Below are 20,029 nucleotides of genomic sequence, written 5' to 3' on the forward strand. Positions count from 1 at the left end.
TCTAAATTTATGATCCGGTAGAAAAAAAAATATTGATCAGGAAAGACATAAAAATATTTCGTGATAAATAATATAGTCAACAATAATTTTAATATCATATACTTTTAAAATTGATGGTGCTTATCAATTATTGCACATAATTTTAATCATAATTGGTATATTTGCCATAGTGGTTGGAAATATTGCCACCCATTGAAGGATTGCAGGTTCGAATCCTAGTCAAGACAAAATTGTATTATTTTTTAATAAAAATTGCAAGATAAAATGGAGGAAAAATAGAGAAAACAAATTAGGGTTTAGGATTTGCTTGTGTATACAAGCTTATAATATAAAAGATGTCATGCATTCATAAATTTTTCAGCAATGTATTTTAAGTTTTTGTTTATTTAAGAAACATTCCTAAAATACTTAATTTTTCTCATTTATTTGACTTCATATTGTCAATTATTGTATCAATAAATTATTACTATATATACTCTTAAAAAAAAATTATTACTATATATAATTATTACTATATTTTTTTTCCATGTTATTACTATATTTCTTAATATAAATAAAAAAATATATTTAATTAAAAACGGTCCGACCCGATTGAACTCCGGTCCGACCAATTGAACCTTGAACCGGTAAGCTCATCGGTTCGATGACCGGTCCGGTTCTGACAACCTTGCTTGAGAGGACAAAATGCCTACTTGGCCTTGATGGATTAGTATAAGTGACGGACAAAGAGCAACTCTGCAAGAAATCCAACGGTTCCAAGCATCAAGAAGAAACCATAGCATATGCAGGCCTAGACATATCAGCATGAATCCAAAGAAAAACAAGGTCTGCATGAATCTAGACATATCGGCTCGCGCATAGTAGTAATACAGACAATAAGCATAGATCTTCAGCAGCACTCTGGAAGTATGTCAATGACAGTACAGTAATTAAAGCAGTAACGATCAAGAGAATGATGAAGACAATAAATATAATAATGTAGATTGTGTATATTCTGTGACCCCAAACAATGGCAAATATATAATATAGTTCAATGTATATATAGCACTGAAAGGCAAAAATCCTGCCATCGCCATCTGAGGAAATGTTCCCCGATACTTTGGCAAAGGTGGAATCTCTCTTGGATATTTAGTTGTTCCCCGATATTCAGTTTCTGCATTTCATGTTTTCATTTTAATTGGGAATTGCAGAAAACAAAACCAGGTTTTTTGAAAATGTCAAAATTTCTTTTTCACCATTTCCAAAAATGGAACTGTAACTAGCAGCCTGTATATGTGATGGAAATGAAAAATTAGCATATGGTGGATTGGTGACAATGGAAACAAATAATATGTTTTTACAGTCGTAAAAGTGAAAATTTAAAATATGAAACAGACCCTTAAATTCATGAGAATTTTATTTGCAGATGTTGTCATCTCCACAGAAAACATTTATACTCGGATGTTACTTGTTAGATCCCCTAACCCACTTGATCATGCAACCAAAGTATTTCATAATTCAACAATAAAATAAGAGATTGTCAATAGTCTACACTCTAGAGCAAGCGCCACATCAAAATGTTTAAATTGAAATACCAAATTTTATTGCCTGGCGCAGAATCTGCAGAATGAACAAAATCTCTCAATTTACAGCAATCAAAACTTGAAGGATAAAAGTACCATGAATTACTCCACAGAGATAGCCTCCAGTAACTTCTGGGAATCTTCATTCACATTCACATTCTCCATCTTCAATCGTCGTTGTATAGCAGCACTAGTCCTACCAGCAGCTGCATAAGTTCTAATCAATGATTCAAACACCTCTGCTCCTAGAGAATCCACAGATTTCTTCAAGATCTCTATAAATTCTTCTGCACCATCAACATCCTTCTCTTGTTCATAGTGCTTCATCACAACATCGATTGTCTCAGATGATGGAATCCACTTCTCACCATTCCCTCTACCAATTGATATTGCTTCGGATAAACATTCCACAGCCAACTTAATGTCTCCTTTTTGCAAATGGTAATCCAAAAATATTTCCCACGTTTTAGCATTAGGCTTGGCACCCCTCCTTCGAGCACGCTCCTTTAGCTCTTCGGCCTTCTCCAGCATATCTAGTTTTGCATATGCCCCAATCAGAACATTTGCAACTCGAATATCATAAGTAGTGCAGCTCGATTCCCACTCACGGAAACATTTTTCAGCTCCCGGGAGATCTTTCAAGTTAACCAAAACCTGAATCATATTCAGATAGCTTATGTTTGCAGTTTTAGGAAATGCCAACCTAAGAGAACGCCAGACCCTATAAACATCGTATACTTTGCCTATTCGCCCATACAATGTAATAAGAAACTGGTAAGCAGAAAGATTTTTGTAAGCATTCCTCTTCTCCAATTCCTTAAGTGCACCTTCTGCCTTATCAAACAAACCAGCATCAACATAAATAGATGCAAGGTTGCTGTACGTTGTCCAATCTCCAGTTACTCGACCATCCCTCTTCATCTCATCAGTAACCCTTTCAACACCATAAATATCATTAACAGCAGCAAGAGCTCTCATCCAGGCATTATATGTGTAAGCATCCGGCATAATACTGCTAGCCTTCATTTCTTGAATGATGGATGGAATCTTTTCCGGTTGACCTACTTTAGTATAAAGAGTCATAAGACTGTTATAAGACATTGAACTCAAAGGAAGGTCAAGATCCTTCATTTTTTCGATGACGCCTTCAGCTTTATCAGTCATTGATTCCTTGCAGTAGCAGTTGAGAAGTGCACCATAAGTCAGATGATTTTTCACAGACTCGGGGAGATCAACAAAGTATTTTTCAGCAGCAACAATACCTCTAGCTTTTGCAATCAAATCAATATGTATAGCTTGGTCACTGACAGTCTTAATCATGCTCCTCTTAGCCATTGTTTCTGATAACTGTAGCACAAGAAAACGAGCAATTCTCCATGAATATAAGTTGTGGAAAGCATACTCGGCTACCAATAATCTCTAAATCTAGAGCTGTATGGTTTTGTTTCACACTCAACCATATATACAACAACACAACGATACAACAAAAAACATTACTAGATTTCTAAAGAACCAATACTAAGGGTCTATTTGGATTGACTTATTTGAGCTTATCTACTGTCATAAGCACTTGCAAGATTGTTTGGAAGAGCTTATAGAAACAACTATGACATGTCCATAAGTTATTTTCAGATTTTTCCACAAACTCTTTAAGATAGCTTATGAAAACTTATAGCATATACCAAAACAGTTTGACTTTATTTTATCTTTTGTTATAGAATTAGTCAAATAGCTTATACATGAACACTTGCATATACATATAGTTTCATTTTATCATATGCTTACCATCATAAACAACTGCATTTCAAGCATCCACATTCGTAATTCATAAACTATATCTATACGAGACTGTTTTGGAGAGCTTATAGAAACAACTATGACATGTCCATAAGTTATTTTCAGCTTATTTCCATAAACCCTTGAGGATAGCATATGAAAACAGCTTATAACTTATATCAAAATAGTTTAACTTTATTTTATCTTTTATTAAAGAAACAGCTTATGCATAAACACTTACATTGATAAGCACTTACACTATAAGTGATTAATTAATTTATTTTTCCAAACTAGGCCTAAGAAGCATACAAATATAGCTTCATTTTTTCTGAAAACAAGTGCTTGCAATTCTTATCATAACTCTACCATCATAGACCACTACATTTGAAATCCTCCACATTAGTAATTGACTAAATAACACACTAACTAGATAACTACATTTTAGATCCAATCTAATATATCATTTCATTATGAAAAAAATAATCAATTAATTGAAAATAACAACCTACTATTACCTTAAGAGCAGGTTGATAGAGTTTACGTTGGCGAAGCTTTTTGAGAGTATCACCAACTTCCCATTTGTAAACGCGCTTTCCACTCTTGATGAATTGATTAAGTTGCTGACGAACGTTGAGTTCAGACCCGCCATCTTTGAAAAGCTTGAGATAAAGCGCTTCGTCTAAGTACTTTTTTGATCGCTTCACCACGCTTTTGCATTTACCGTAACGTTGCATCAGAGACATTTTTTGTGTTCTGGTTAATCACTGAGATTGAAAAATGGTTACTGTCAGAGTAAAACAAAACCTAATTGTTTCGCAGAACAAGAACAAGGAGAAGCCAAAGCGGAAGAAGAAAGTATTGGGCTTTGGAGAAGCCCAACATGCACCAGTCCAAGTGTACTACTGAACCCCAAAATGTTAGATATGGCCCCCATGTTTCTTTTTCTAACTGGATTTTCTTTTTTCCCCTTCAATAAAAACTTCGGTTTAATTTTTTTTGCCTTGAAAAAAAAACTTCGATTTTGGTTCACATTCTAGGATGCAAAAACTGAGAAAAAATAGTTTGCATCCTATGATGCGAACTCAGGGGACGCAAAATCTGGAAAAAAATAGTTCACATCCTAGGATGCGGACCTTATAAAATAGGGGCGAATGAGGGGTGAGAGATACAAAAATATTAGATATTATAGGATGTGAATTGAGTTCACATTCTAGGATGCGAACTTTTTTCCCCATATTTTGCACCCCTTGAGTTCGCTACTTAAACAGCTAGGGGGTATTTTTGAAATTTTTGGGGGCAAACTAAGACTTCTAGGGGGAGCAAAAAGAAAAAGTCTTCTAATAGTACAATTATGTGAATAAAATTATAAATTAAAAGAAAAAAAAAAGTATAATCAAATTCAGTAATATTTGGGATAAGTTTGTTTGGGATATGCAACAAAAGTCCAACAAATCTTTGGATTCATATGTTTCATTATAACTACTTGAATAATAATTTATTTTCTACGGTTTTAGAAGTTTTGGCTTTCCCATTTGAAACTCTATTTTAAAAATTAAATTGGTCCTTCTTGATGGAATTACTCTTAGGACTGTTGATGGAAATTCTTCTTTTTAATTTTTTCGTTGGTTGTCTAATGAACCTTTATTGTTGAGCGATAACATCTTCTTTTAAAGTTTTTTCGTTGGTTGTCTGAAAATGTTATCGCTCAACCTTTATTGCAAATATCTAAATATGATGAAGATGAATTGTGACGTCACTCTTTATCATTGTTTTAGGGAAGAAAATGTTAATGCAGAATTCTTTTGCTAAGTTGGGATGACGATCGATGATAGAGTCATATCTTGTTAATTTCACCATAGAGCCTAAGTTTCCTTATTTGTTAATTTCTTTTTCTTTGCCAATGTACGAAAAATACGGTACTAATTTTTATAAATAAAAAAAGTCATATCTTGCGTTTTTTTAAATTTTTGGTCAAGATATCTTGTGATTTTAAATATAAAGAAAAATTAACTAACTATATCATATTTAATTAATGAAATCATATGAATGTTTACTAGTTAATGAAATGCATTAAATTTGTTTGATTAAAAAGATAATAATTATTTGAAATATGATTTTAATTATTTTGTGAAAATTAATCGAAGTTAACTACTTTTCTTAAAAAATATGAGATAATTTTTATTTATTTTTTGCTTATATATTAAACCGGAGGGTATGTACAATACAACATTACCAATGGTATTTTTAAATTTAAGCACAACATTGTATTTGAATTATTTTATCTTTCATTTTTAACATAAACATTATATAATTTTTAATGTGAATTTATTAATAGTAAAATGACTAAATTACACTTTTTTTTCCATAAAGAAATTTGAATTACACTCCTCTCATTTCTTACGTACGGACTTCTACTCTTTCTAAAATCTAGTGTCAAGAGTAGATTTTTCTTAGTCATGCTTAACCACATCCTGCTCCATTCATATCTTGTAGCACTAGATATTGCCTACAACATAAATGCTCCTTTAATCTTGAGGTTTTTTCTCTCCAAAATGGAGCAAAGTTATACACGGAGGCTTGTATTTGGATTTTGCTGCTTTCTATTAAAAACAATGTGGTTCATCTCTTTGTGTTAACAAGATGGAAATGCAGGGAAGGAGAGACAGCCTTAAACATGTAAAAAAGAAAAGAAAAATCAAGTGCACAAAGGTGCATCCTATCACAATAAAGACAAACAAATTTGACGGTTGCAAATGCTTGTCCACCATGAAAGACTTATGAAGCTTGTGCATGTTAGACTCCGCCCATATTATATATACTTCGTTACAATTTCAGATACCTTGAGACAAACTTGAGGTGATTTTAAATATTGTATCAGGGAAAGAGATGCTAATTTCCCTTATTATTCATTTTCTATAATTTTCCCTTATGTTCTTACATTTTCTCAAGAATCTCCATTGTTACTGATATCCGGAATCTATGATGAAACTTACCTTCATGGTACACTCCAAACCTTATACCCAAAAGGATCACAACTAGGCTTTTCTGCGGTTGATGCATAAAACTTTTTGAATGCACAATTAAACATTAAATATAAGTTTGGGTTGTATCACAATCAATTATCTTCCTATAATCAGTCTTCTTCCAAAAACAAGTAGTTCTCTTAAAAATGTAAATCAAATTACAATTTGACGTCAACGGACAAAGATGAACATTCTGATTACAAAGAAAAGGGGGCCTAAAAATATATAAATCAACACACAATTGACCAAAGGAAATTGTAAGAGTTTCAGCCAACACTCAACAGATGAATTTCAGTTGACAGTAACTTTCGAGACAATGAGCAACTTACAATCTGTGTAGTTGGCCAAACATACTCAGTTCCGCTTAAGACTCCCTCCAACGTCTAACAGCTTCAGTCATTGATCTTTGAATGATACAGTTATTTGGTGAATTTCAAACACCAAATGAGTTGCAAATCTCAAATAAGCCTTAGTTCATACTCTCCAGCGGTCGTTATGTATCTCACCCATGGAAGAGCCTGATACCCACTTTTCTCAATGATCTTCAAATATCTTACCTATAAATCAAAATATTAAAATATTTGATTAGAATTTTGATTAAATTAATCAAAGGCCGTTTAACTGACAAAGGTTATCACAATATATGGTCAACAGTGACTCATAAATATACAAGCAATTGGGATGCCCTCCTTTAAAAGCTAGATATCAATGGTCAGGAACAAGGGCCACTTAAATATTCTACCGAGCATCCCAGATTACTCAACGCGAGACTTGGACTACAGACACCCCATAATACCAAAGTCTCTATCATCACACTGCTCTTAAGAGCCGACGGTAACCATTTCCGAGGGACCGACAACCAGCTCCGATACCATTTCATAAGTATCAAAACACTTGAGGAACTCTCCCTTAAAAGCTAGTTATCAAGAGGGAAGAATCAAAGCCGCTTAAATACTCCACTGAGCATCCCGTTCTACTCGATGTGGGACTTGGGAACCCATATAACAGAACTCTGTTAATCATGGAAAGGTATAAGGTGATGTATATTGCTGATGTCAAGTTGTTTTACCCATTAGGAATTATCTTCCGAATTAATAACTTACTATTCTGGACTGAATATAAACTCAACTGAGTAAATACATTTGAACTATAAAAGATTTTCAACCCCATGGAAATAATGAAAATGACAGGTGAGACTGAGACGCCAACAGACAAATAGTGCAGGAAGGCGTGAAAGATACATAATACTAGAAATGGAAGTAACAAATATTCAGAAAATAAGAAAAAATACGGGTACATTTAGCAATACCTGTATTCCAGACACAGTAAAATATGGTATCTCAAATTTTACACGGATAGGAGCTTTCCTCTCGGGAGCTGCTTCCTCGTCTGTTATGCTGGGAAGCCGAAACTCTGCCCTTAACATGTACTCCTAATGGTGTTAAACAAGAGAACCAAATTTGTTATTTCACGATAAAAGTGAGTATCAGTCGTAGATGTTATTATGGAAAAAACACCAGTTCCAAGTCAACTAATACCTTGCCTCCAGGAAAGGATCTTATTTTCCAGATTAATGCATCTTTCTCAGGTGCATATGCTGCAGATCCCATTGATGTTCGCACATTTGGAGTGGTTGCATCAGCAGGCACGGGTAACTCAATCTCCACATTTGTAGCAGTGCTGTAAAATTAAATTATATGAATAGAAAGAGATGTAAATACATATAGGGTGGTCTAGAATCTAGATCGAACAACTGAATCAGTTCATAAATTTAAGGTAAATAGTTGTTCCATCCTCCATGAAGGAAAATGGAACATATATATGAGTAAAAAAAAGTCAAATCAGTACCTACGTTCCTTAAATTGACTCCTAGCTTTTACCGTGATCTCAATCCGACTTTTTGAATGTTTTTCAACTTGTGCTTCCACCCAAAATAAAGGCTTAACCTGGAAATAAACATCATATGATCAACAAAGACTCTGAAAATATATTTGCATGTCACCACCACTCAAACAAAAAAAATAGGCTTAATTAGTCTATTGGTCCCTTAAAGATATTTTAGGTTTTACAATGGTCCCTTTTAGAAAAAAAGGTCCGGATTAGTCCTTAAAGATACATCTGTTAGTCATAATGGTCCTTTCCGTCAATTTTAAAAAAAATTGTTAGTTTTGCACAAGTCCACTGTTACTAATGATGTACCACCAACATTCAATTTTGTTTTCCTTCCTTCATCATCTCCCTTCACTTGTTCTTCATCTTCATCGACATTTTCTTAAACTTGAACAACAAAATTTTCAAATCTTCAAACAAACTCAAAATACACACTTCAAATTGAATATCATTAATCAATTGCAATTGCATTGTTATAGTGGCAGATCCTCAAACACTACTACAAAACAAAGAAGAAGCCGAAGAAAAGTTAGCAATAACAGATTATGAACTGCGTTTGGCACAAGAAGACATTACAATGAATCTCAAATCAAATTCTTCCAGATCTTCAAAATCAAATTCACCCGGATCTTCAAAATCTCAACGTAACAAATAGTCACCCAGATTCCGGATCCATTCAAACTCTTCTTAACAAAATTCTTTTTCAAAACCTAACTATAGGAAATGAATTTTTCCAGATCTTCATAAGCTTGCATTTATATTGTTCCAGATCTCCAAAATATAATTATAGGAAACGAGTTTCTTTTGGTCAAAGGAAACAAAATTTAATTATTATTTTTTACAATAAAGAAAATTGAATTAGAATCCTAGATACAAAAATTGATCCCAAATCAAAATATGATTCATCACATATTCTTCTCCTTCTTCGATTAGTAACCCAATTTGGAATTTTTTAGAAGAATTTGATTTGAGACATTTTTACTTTCTTTTTTTTCTTTCTGGGTTTTGATGTTTGAAGATATGAAATTGTTCAATGGAGATTGTGAAGAAGGGGAGTGAAGAAGATGAAGAATAGTTAAATAATATTAAGTGTTGCTAGTTCACAATTAGATACAATGCACTTGAAGGATCCAATGGTGTTTTTTTTAATACAAAAATCAAATGGTTAAAATTAAAAAATTAATGAGGTCTATGGTGGACCATTTATAATATTGGTTCACCTAAGACATTTAGAGTTAAAAGATAACGGAAATGACCATTATGACTAACGGGTGTATCTTTAAGGGACCAATCCGGATTTTTTTTTTAAGGGATCAATGTGAAACCTAAAATATCTTTAAGGGACCAATATACTAATTAAGCCAAAAAAATAATAATATCTAGAGGGGAGGAACCTGTGTGCTGAGCCTATATGTCATCAAATCAAATGCCCCATCAGGTGGGATAAAGGAAATTGTTCGATCATTCTCAAATCGGGCCAATCGTACACACCTTCATCAAGGATCAACACAATTTAAGAACTAAGTAAAAAAAATAGAGATAAACATGCTTGTAGAGAGTATATTAAAATGTACCACAAAAATTTATACAGTTATTAATATAAGAAGAAAATCAAGCACACATACTGATGAAATTTGATGTCCTCCAAGTCAATCGCTTTTCCCTTGGTCGCTCTACCTTGTGCCTCTAATAATACTCTATCATTTAAGCCAAGTTTACACTCTGGCATACCACTGTAATACACAACAAGCCATGGATGAAATATGAAGTTTTCATATAAATACTCAATTACAGAAGTTGCTTAGATTAATAGATAAATCAAAAACATAAGTGTTGTATTCTAAACCAATATCAACAGCAAAAGTAGGATGTAATACATATCTCCAATATACCTAATGATGCAATATTTAGCACCAGATATTTAAGAAAAACACACTTCAATTGCTATTTTCATTAGGATTTCTCACATTTTTTTATAGTCATTATAATTATAACAGCTGGTTTCAGAAATATTGGATATATCATCACACACAAGTGGACGCACAAAAAATAGAAACCAGAAACTCAAGATCAACAGGCAAGTAGCCCATAAACCAGTGCGAAAGAGACTGTGAAATGGAAGGATCAACACATGGTTCCATTTCACTAACCTATAAAACTGGGTGAAAGGGTGTCAAGAGAAGTCTAATGGAAGGTGTTGAAAAAGGAGTTTGTGTTGCTTATATAATTGCAATCATGAGAAATCTTATAGGAGGTGTTGTTTATATAGTAATTTAAACCAGTGAGACACAGTGATCCTTTACCTTTTTCCCATACTTAAACTCTTTATGAAATATCCAAGACCCAACTAAAATAATGAAGTACTGGTAGTATGTACGTATTAATTAGGTGCCAGTACTGTGCAGACCATGATACCATTGTCACACCAGTTTGTTTTGCTTGTATTTTGCCGAGTACGCAGCAGTGTGAGTGGCTAAGGCACAAGTATGCGGCGGTGAAAACTGAAAACGCACAGAAAAAACGGTGAGGGCTGTGCATGATCAGGATCTTATTCGTGGCGATTTTAGGATTTGTTTACTTTTATTCAAATAGTGGGTGCAATTTTGGGGGAAAACTGGCGTGGTTTTAAATAGCTTATCCCTTTCCTGTAGGTACAAATTTGAATTTGCTAGAACAGTGCTATTTTTTGTGTTTCAATTCTGGTCGTGGGATTTCAAATTCTGGTATTCTCTCTTTCCTTATCATAATTCTTGGCAGGTATGTTTTTTTCAACTATTAGAGGGTGTCTTTTTTTGTCTTCTACACCATTTTTCCCCCTTCTATAACCATTAAATATGTCTTTTTTTGTCTTCTACACCATAATTAAGGATGATTGGTATAATCATGTTTTTTGGCAATTTGTATAATCATGCTTAAATATTGAAATGTTGGACGAATACATTTTATTTTATTTTTTGGTACATAAATGGGGGCAGAGCCCCGAATACATATTTTAATTATGTTGTTTATTGTGTTTGAACAATTTAGTTCTTTCATGTTACAATTTTTAAAAAAAAATAAAAAAAATAATTTTATATTGATGCACCAGTGTCTTAGCTTTTAAAAAAAACCGTATCTGTACTACTCATAACCAATACAAGTACCATACTCTTCCGTGCGCATGATTCCCAGACAAGATCCAACGTCAAACATGCATGCATTTTATTAGAAGAAAATAGCGAAAGTTCCCTTGAATAAAGAACTAGAACACTAAAAAACTTCAAGGATCTGAAAACTTCCCAATTTGTTTCCAAAGACCCTAACTCTATCCAAAATGTCTCCCTTCCTCATATATCTTTACACATCACATCCTAGCCTTTATCGTTTTACCATACTTATATTCTTACAAAACAATCCAAGGCCACATGTCATACGAACCTGCATTTTATTAGGATAAACTAGACAAAAATTCCCTTGAATACATAACTAGAACACTAAAAAACTGAGGGTCTGCAAAGTTCATAATTGTCAAAAAGTTCTAACTATATCCAATCCAATGACAAGATGCTTCCCTCTAATCCCTTCTCTGTACATCTATACACATCATAGCCAAGCCTTCATCTTTTTACCATACTTTCATTCTTACAAAACATATCCAAGACCCCATGTTATACTTACCTGTATTTTATTAGAAGAAAACAGGGAAAATAACCTCACATACCCTCATCCTCAAGCTGAATAGCATGGACAAATTGAAAACAATCCCGCCAGAATGTTACTGTCTTAAGTCCCTAGCTGGAGCAGTGTCAATTATAAAATATTTCAGGGACCTTTATGGTACCAGTTCCACAAAAAAGTCCCATCCCTATTTGTCCATGCTATTTCAGAGCCTTATGCAGCCAATTCCCCGTAAAAGTCTCATCCAAAAATTGGAAAGTAGCGGAAAATTTAAGTAATAGAATTCAAGCTGAGGGATGAAATGAAGGAATAGTTTGGGTGTTGATTGTAATAAAAAGGTTCTGCTTATGTTAAAACAAATCTTTTAATATGTAGCAATAAGAACACTGATGCTTTATGATGCTAAAGATTCATGAATATTGGGTGATAATGGATCCTATTTCACATTAGTTTAGAGTTGCAAGGAAGGATGAGAATGTCGCATTGAAAGGTTGTTCATAAAGACAAGATCATAAATGATTGCATTAGAGAAAAACTTGGAGCTGCATCATTGAAGGAAATTTGGGTTAAATTGTGCCTCGGGTGGTTTAAATATAAGAAAAGAATACCAATAGAGGCTCTAGTCAGAACAGTTAGATAGATGAAGGGTAGAGTGTAGACTAATAAAATATTAAGTGAAACCATAAAAAAAAGACCTAGAATTAAATGGTCACAGTGCCACAATATAGAATTGGCTTTGAATAGAATGCAATGGTGTCATTTAATTTATGTAATGTTACCAACCCCACCTAGTTGAAAAAGGCTTTGATCACTGTTATTGTTGTTTCTTCCTTTATGTGCCCTAATGTTAATATGTTGCACAACTCACCACATTTACTTTCCATTGCTTAATTGGACAATAACTCCAATGTAAAGAATTGATTTGCTTATAAAGTAAGACATGTTATTCTTCAGGGAATATTTAATGACATGGAATGGATATGGATTTACAAACATAAAACCAGATCTGCTCAACTTAGAGGTAGATATGCTTTGTTTTAATTGTATAAATATAACTTGGGTCGATCGTAATCAAATCAGGGATGGTAAAATCCCCCATAAGCAGCTTTTAGAAGCTATTCTGAAGAGCTAATGAAAATAAGCTGAAAACAACATGTAGGCATGTTATATACTATTTTCATAAGTACTTTCAAACACTTACACGGCTACTTATGTAATGAGAAGTCCAAATAAACTACAAATATGCCATTCCAAGTACCCTACCGGAAATGATGAAACCTAAATTGCCCGTGTGAGTTATTTTAACAACACCTTCAAGTCAAGTCAAATAATGGGAAATCGCTTATCTTTAGGCCTTGGGAACACTTCCCCAAGATTGTTATGTGGTTGTGTTTAAATGATGTTAGTTACTTAACTTTGTACTGAGTTCAAGGATTTCGACTACCTAATCCCTGCACAAACACATCCTTGAAATTGGGTTGTGGCAGCATTATTTTCACACCATACTGGAGAATACTCATCATTAGTTTGAAATTAGTGTTGAAACCACTTATTCGAAATAACTAAAACTAAACTATATAGAGGGAAGTCAAATAATGTTATTTAATGTTATTTAACATTGAATTGAATACCAAGTACTAACTAAATATAAGTTTTCTTAATGACTAAATATAAGTTATAAGTTATTATGATATATTGCTCAATTCATCGGTTTAATGGTGAAAATGAATGTAAAAAACACATTAGCAAAGAAGGTTATTCAGGGTCTAAAGGAATCGATGAAGCGTGGATCCCGCTAGTTTTAGGTGTCTCCCATGTTTGACATGTTTAGGACATTGACACTCGTATGATATGTATCAGACACCTCATTTAGGTGTACAATTAAAAAATAAAAAAAAAAAACACTCCAAATGACTCCGACAAATCACGGAACATCCTTCTGTTCAGAAGGGACACCTAAAATATTTCTGACATATACCCCCAACAAAAAACCTACGTAAGCCATATTACTAAACCCAAATAACTAATAGCTCATCTCAATAGCTTGAAATTCGATAGTTCTCAAGGAAAGTATAAAGCAAACCTCAAATATGTTCTCATCTTCAGTGCCCCAACAACATCAGACCTAATTATTTGCCCATTGCTATTGACAAGTATGTTAACACTCTCCACCACATCCAAGAAAACCTGGAAGAGAAAAAGTATTAATGGGTATTGTAGAGCATAAAACCACACATTAAAATGATACATCTTCACTTTTATAATGCCCACCTCGTTTTTCTTGTAGTTTATCCCTTCACTGCGCCAAGATACAGCATTAGTTACAGCCATGGGAGGTCTCTGCGTAGCTTCCATTCTATAAGCATCTGTCTTAATAAATTCACTAAGAATCTTTGCCTCTGTATATTGGGGGTAGCCAAAGTCCATTATTTCATCAAGTAGTTCATACTGCCAACCAAGAACAAAATAATTCAGCATTTTACCCAAATGAATTAATGCAACTAATAAAGATCTAAGGTCATAGATACACAAGGACTTTACCACAACAACAAAGTTATCCCTAAGAGATTCCTCTTCCAATTCCTCAAAATAATGCTTGAACACCTGCCTCAAACACATTCCAATCAATCATTATAACATAAACTAGTAAATTAATATACAAATTTTGACCTTGTGAGCATAGCTCAGTAGGTAGGGACATTGCTATATGTAGGGACCGGGGTTCGAACCCTGGACAACTCCACTTATTCATCTTTAGAGTAGAATTCTAGCCACTACGCTACTTGACCAGAAAAATAAAAATACAAATTTTCAATTGAAATGATTCAAAACCAATAGTGCTTACATCAACTATGCGATGTAGGAAGAAAATGAGGCTAGCTGCATTGCAGTTTTGTCTAGTAGCTGTCATGAGGTAAACATTGCTATGCTGTACAAACATATAGCTCACACCATTATCATATACAACTGGATCTTGAGACTCTGGATCACCCTGTGCACAAATTCAAAACAAACATCACCATTCATCAAACTTCATTCCAATTCCACAATAATTAGCACAGAATTAACAAATTTCTTGAAGAAAATGAAATCATTAGAAAACGATAAAATCACCAAAATTGAGATGTTAAATGAACCTCTTTCTCGATGAGCTTGGTGAAGAAGCGTTCGGCTTCAACGGCGGAGACATCGCCACGGTAATCGCGCCAAATGAGAACGCGGCCTTTGATGTCGAGAAGGAAAAGAGCAGAGGCTGCACCTGACATTGGAGAGTGATTCCGAGCCTGGATCGGATCGGATCGGAAATGGATCGGGATTGGATCAGTGGTGTGAAGAAGAAGAAGTTGGAAAAGGTTAGGGTTCAGTGAAGCATGTTTGAAAATTGAAGGTGGATCATGTTGGTAATTTCAGTTTTGCAGTTTTTCAGATTCGAGTTTCGTTAGTTTATACTTTATAATTCTTCGTCCTTTTTTTTTTTCCTCCTTTTTGGTAAGTTTTTGCTTCCTTTGTTGCAATATGGAGAGATGTTATTTTTTTTTTTGTTACAGAGAGATGTTATTCGTGCTGCGGTGGGTTGAAAGTTGAAAGAAGTGCGAATTCTGACAAAACGATGCCGTTTACAATGCTGAGAAATGAGAAATCAAAATAACTATAACTATAACCGGAAAATCATAATGAAAGCAAAAACAAAGACAAACGTGTTTATTTTATTTTTAATAGAAAAGTTTAAAAAATTGCCAAAATTACTGGTTATTCAAATTGTAATAAAATATCATTTTAGGCTGTAAAAAATGGCAAAAATGGCTTAATAGAAATAAGCTCTTAATTGATTTCATATACTTGATTTTTAAAATTCGGTAAAATTAATGTTTGAAATAACTGATAAATATAAAAATAATATAAAAATATATCTTGAATTTACATTTTAAAAGAAATCAATAATAAAGGTGTAATTAAGAGAAAAAAAAATACTACTGTATGTTATTAAGATATAAGTTTAAATGCTACTTGCCCTAAAAAAAATAAAGTTTAAATGCTACTTGAAGTTGTTTATTGAAAAAATGTTAACTAATAAACAATTCATCAAAGTGTTTTGCTAGAAAAAAAAATTATAGTTAAACTTTATTTTTTATTTTTGGGTTGATAGACGAAATGATAAAGCCGTTGAAAACTCACACACAAAATGAAATAACCGAGGTTCGAATCTCGGTTCTGACGTCCAACACTAGCCATTTCGGTATTTCTTCCGGTTAAGTTAGGTTTTGTGAACTTTTTTATAGTTAAACTACTATGAACTTTTTATAGTTAAACTACTAAACTTCCTTCCAACCAACTCAAAACTAATTTTTTTTGGACGCAACCAACTCAAAACTTAGACCATGTTTTCTTCTTGAAAATATATGAAATGGTGAAAAGGTTGTTACCAGATCAATGCGCCAACATCGAATTGTAGCTATACTTAGCTATAAATATTTACATTTACTTATATGTATGTGTGTAATTTCGTCCACAATCTCATGTAAATATTCTGACTCAACCATTATTTTAGACTCTCGTTGAGATGAGAATAACTAGGATTAACAGTGTACACTGATTCTGTGATTCATGTCTTGAATAAATTTGACAGGCTCCATATCATCTGATAACAAAATGTTGAAAACTCAATGCTAAGAATTTTGTGCTGGATTAAATTGAAAATTTTCTGAGATCGCTGTACTAACAAAAGATTTTGTAAACAGACAGAAACCATTCGATTTGAGTTTTGCTAAACACTAAACTACCATACAGTTACTTTCTTCTTTCTCTTGGTATTGTAATGTGTTGAAACAGTAAAGGAAGTAAAGACGATGTTTCACCATGGATTGAACAGTCTGATATTAAGAAAGAGTTGAAGAATCAATAGAAAGCCGCTCAAAATTTGGGAAGAACGTGGAACGTCACCATTGTTCAGTAAGCACGAAGAGATGCTAAGCTGCAGCTAGGTGTCATTTTCAATGCCCTGGACTACTATAGGCACATATCACCCCCCATTTCGCTGATAACTTTCTCCACCTTGACCAACATATCTAACAAGAAGAAATTGGTAGGTAAGTATTTTGGACATAAAACAAAAAATGGATGTATAATAAGCAATGACTAGAGACTTTCACTGATATACAAGGTACATAAAAATACAGGATGCATAAAAACCATTCAAGCTAAAGAAGATTAAGAAGTTTTCAGAATTTAGAATTTTCTATTCATACTCTAGGACTAAAAAGAAAAAAGACAAGAACTAAATAAATAAAAATGGCATGTTATATTGAACAAATGTAAGAGAGGTTCAGTTCAGATAGAGAACGAGAGGGATTGCTACCTTGGAAAGAAGAATCTTCCATGTATCTCTGCATCAAACGAAAAGAACATCAGGAGTAACAAACAATCACTAAATAAAATGTACTTCCAAACATTCACAACTTAGAGAACATCTAAGCAAAATGAGAAATCCAAAATATGTACCACAATTTGGGACTTCAGATCATTCTCCTCATTAACAGTTGGTGGTTGAGCTGAAATATATATTATTTTATTAAAATGAAATAGCATGTGATAGAAATCAGAAGACAAATATTATGTTAAACTTAAAATAGAAAAGTTCCCCAACCATGGTTGACCCCAGAGCAATCCATCAGGAATGTGGCAAAACTGGGTGGCAAGCCGATGCTTTCAAAGTCAAAGTTGTGAGCAGGAGTTATTTCCTTTTTTTGGGTTCCTGAAGGTCCCTCTCCTTCATTATTTATACATAGTGGCATTTGTGGAATGTAAGTGTCAGCTTGAGTCATAAAACTTGGTTCCTTAGAAGCTCTACAAGCACAAACACAACAAGCTCAGTATATGTGTCCAATCTCCATCACAATCAAGTCAACTGATGCTTCAATATAGGTAATGACGGATTTATCTCCTCCATTGAAATGAGTTGTGAATGAAGTCAGAAAATTCATTATTGATATTTCAAGACAGCCATAATTTGTTATGCATATGTACATAAGTATCAACTGTTGATTTGTTCATAAACGATTGATATTACTCACTTTACGGGAGTCGGATCTGGTAATGAGAGACTATATTTGCACCACATAAAAGTGGGGAAAGGATGTACATGAAAATAGAAAACAGATCAGTAAATGGTTATGTATTAAACAGAGAAACAAAATGACAATTAACATGCATCATAACTCAATTTACTCCAACAAAATCTAACTAATGGCACATAGCTGTTTTATACCTGTAAGGGTTCTTGTTTGTTGACATAAATTCTGATTGAGACGAAATTTCTGAACCAAAGTCGATATTTAAAAGGTTATGGGCCCTTGTCATCTTTTAGGACCTCCTGGGAAGGAACACAATCATCAAGAATCGACAAGGAAATAATGTAGTTGTTTATACAAGTGCAAGTGCAACCCCTGGTTCTATGTATTTTCGTGGTGATTTATTGTATTATGATAACAATTGTTTACCTTCAAAGCACTGATGAATTGTGTTTCATAGATTGATGGGAACCGCATTGCAAACTTTTGAATCTGCCAAAAAGGAAAAGTAGCTTCGCAATTATCATAATCTGTTTGAATAAGGTAGTGTATGTGTGTGACTAGATTTGTTGTTCACTCAATAAGTTAAGTATGTCTCGTCCTAACAAAACTCTACTACTACATTCATGCAAAGTTACAGTAACCAATGCGAAAATCAACACTGAATTGTTGCAAGTCAAGATGGAATAGCCATGAGGCAAGTTATTATCAAATTTATCTCCAAAATCAACACATGACCACATAAAGTTAGAAAGGAAATTAACTAGCATATTGTTATGCAATCCTTAACCAAAAAGTGCTCTATCAGACTAATTCAATTAACTAACTTCTTAAATGTGAAAATCTAGCAAATATAGTTAAAGTGATCCTTCAAAAATATGAAGTTTCTCCAAAGCAATACAACTCCTTCAGTTAAAATCAGTCCTCACATTTTAGTTCTAAATTGCAATCCACAAGCACAATTGCAATTTGCAAATACAACATAAAGGTTTTTGAAGTCTCGACAACGGTAATGCAATTAATTGCAATTGCGGCTGCATCAACTGCATTTATAAATATTTTGCCGCAATGTCAAAATCCACAACATAACTCAAACGGCAATTTCCAACATAGCTCACATCAAATCATGATCATAGAATGCACATCCAGAACTAATTTAACAATTTGACTAATAAACACATCATAGATCGAAAAAAATTAGGAACTAATCTGATTATTTAATCCACTAAAATCACAGTGGATATATGAATTAACATCATACGCAACATTAACAATAATTGTGTAGTGAAAAATTACCTCGCCACGGGAATCTCTGTAACTAACCAGCACAGTTCTAATTCCCCTTGCAGGAAATCCAAGATCACACGATACTTGAGGCCACGAAAAATGCAGTTTCGAAACGTAATGCTCTTCCTGCAAAAAATCACACAGTAATTTCACAATTCAAATTCCAAAAAACATTCTCCTACAACAAAATCACTTCGATCCAAAACACACACAAAATTAAAACCTCCGAAAATACTGAATCAAGCTTCTTCACTTCCGAAACTCAAAAACAGTTACATCGATTAAGTAATAGCAATAACAGTTCCGTTTTGAACAAATCTGAATATATAAAACAAATGCAAGAGTGAGGACTTACGAATAGTTTGCCGTTGATGGAGACAGTGAAAATGACATCGGAAAACGATAGATCGGGGGAGAATCGGAGAAAAGTGGAGGTGGAAGATGAGATCCAGGTGCCGCGAGGAGGATGATTACGGAGGCGAGGAGGGAGAGGATGAAGACCGGAGGAGGAAGATGGAGAAGTGATGGAATGAGGGAAAGGGATGAAGCATGCGAAGCAAATCTCCCACTCGTCACTTATTGAGTTTGTTGATCTCACTGCTACTGTTCCCGCCATTGTTTTTGAATTCTCTCTTCTCTGTTTCTATCACACGAGAAAGCGGACCAAACAAAAAATTTGAACTACGTTCTGTAATTTATGGGAAAATTATCACGCATCTGGATCGGTTACGGTTACACGTGGCACTAAAGCGCTTTGTAGACGGTG

General features: G+C 33.7%; 3 protein-coding genes across 4 annotated transcripts; all 3 read right to left on the minus strand.

Annotated features, from left to right (window-relative positions):
- Positions 1–1,357: 1,357 nt before the first annotated feature.
- Positions 1,358–4,221, minus strand: LOC123924470 (pentatricopeptide repeat-containing protein At1g60770). The gene is made up of 2 exons (XM_045977369.1): positions 3,854–4,221; positions 1,358–2,909 (listed from the first exon to the last, which is right to left on the minus strand). Exons 1-2 carry the CDS (start codon positions 4,079–4,081, stop codon positions 1,665–1,667), a joined length of 1,473 nt encoding a protein of 490 aa, XP_045833325.1. The 5' UTR covers positions 4,082–4,221; the 3' UTR covers positions 1,358–1,664.
- A 2,215-nt stretch (positions 4,222–6,436) lies between these two features.
- On the minus strand, positions 6,437–15,608 carry LOC123924471 (AP-1 complex subunit mu-2-like). Of its 2 annotated transcripts, XM_045977371.1 has the most exons (11): positions 15,046–15,608; positions 14,754–14,900; positions 14,450–14,512; positions 14,180–14,356; positions 13,992–14,095; positions 9,877–9,984; positions 9,646–9,742; positions 8,210–8,307; positions 7,900–8,041; positions 7,671–7,793; positions 6,437–6,918 (listed from the first exon to the last, which is right to left on the minus strand). In XM_045977371.1, the coding sequence occupies exons 1-11, from the start codon at positions 15,172–15,174 to the stop codon at positions 6,820–6,822; spliced, it is 1,287 nt and encodes a 428-aa protein (XP_045833327.1). In that variant the 5' UTR covers positions 15,175–15,608; the 3' UTR covers positions 6,437–6,819. The 2 variants fall into 2 exon arrangements, with proteins under 2 accessions (XP_045833327.1, XP_045833326.1); XM_045977370.1 differs by having other exon boundaries at positions 14,180–14,512; positions 15,046–15,545.
- Positions 15,609–16,748: 1,140 nt separating this feature from the next.
- Positions 16,749–19,879, minus strand: LOC123922909 (protein POOR HOMOLOGOUS SYNAPSIS 1). The gene is made up of 8 exons (XM_045975570.1): positions 19,619–19,879; positions 19,273–19,389; positions 18,406–18,468; positions 18,174–18,222; positions 17,553–17,774; positions 17,408–17,457; positions 17,265–17,292; positions 16,749–16,974 (listed from the first exon to the last, which is right to left on the minus strand). The coding sequence occupies exons 1-8, from the start codon at positions 19,877–19,879 to the stop codon at positions 16,916–16,918; spliced, it is 849 nt and encodes a 282-aa protein (XP_045831526.1). The 3' UTR covers positions 16,749–16,915.
- Positions 19,880–20,029: the final 150 nt, after the last annotated feature.

The sequence above is a fragment of the Trifolium pratense genome, linkage group LG4 (genome assembly GCF_020283565.1).
Source record: "Trifolium pratense cultivar HEN17-A07 linkage group LG4, ARS_RC_1.1, whole genome shotgun sequence".
Lineage (NCBI taxonomy): Eukaryota > Viridiplantae > Streptophyta > Magnoliopsida > Fabales > Fabaceae > Trifolium > Trifolium pratense.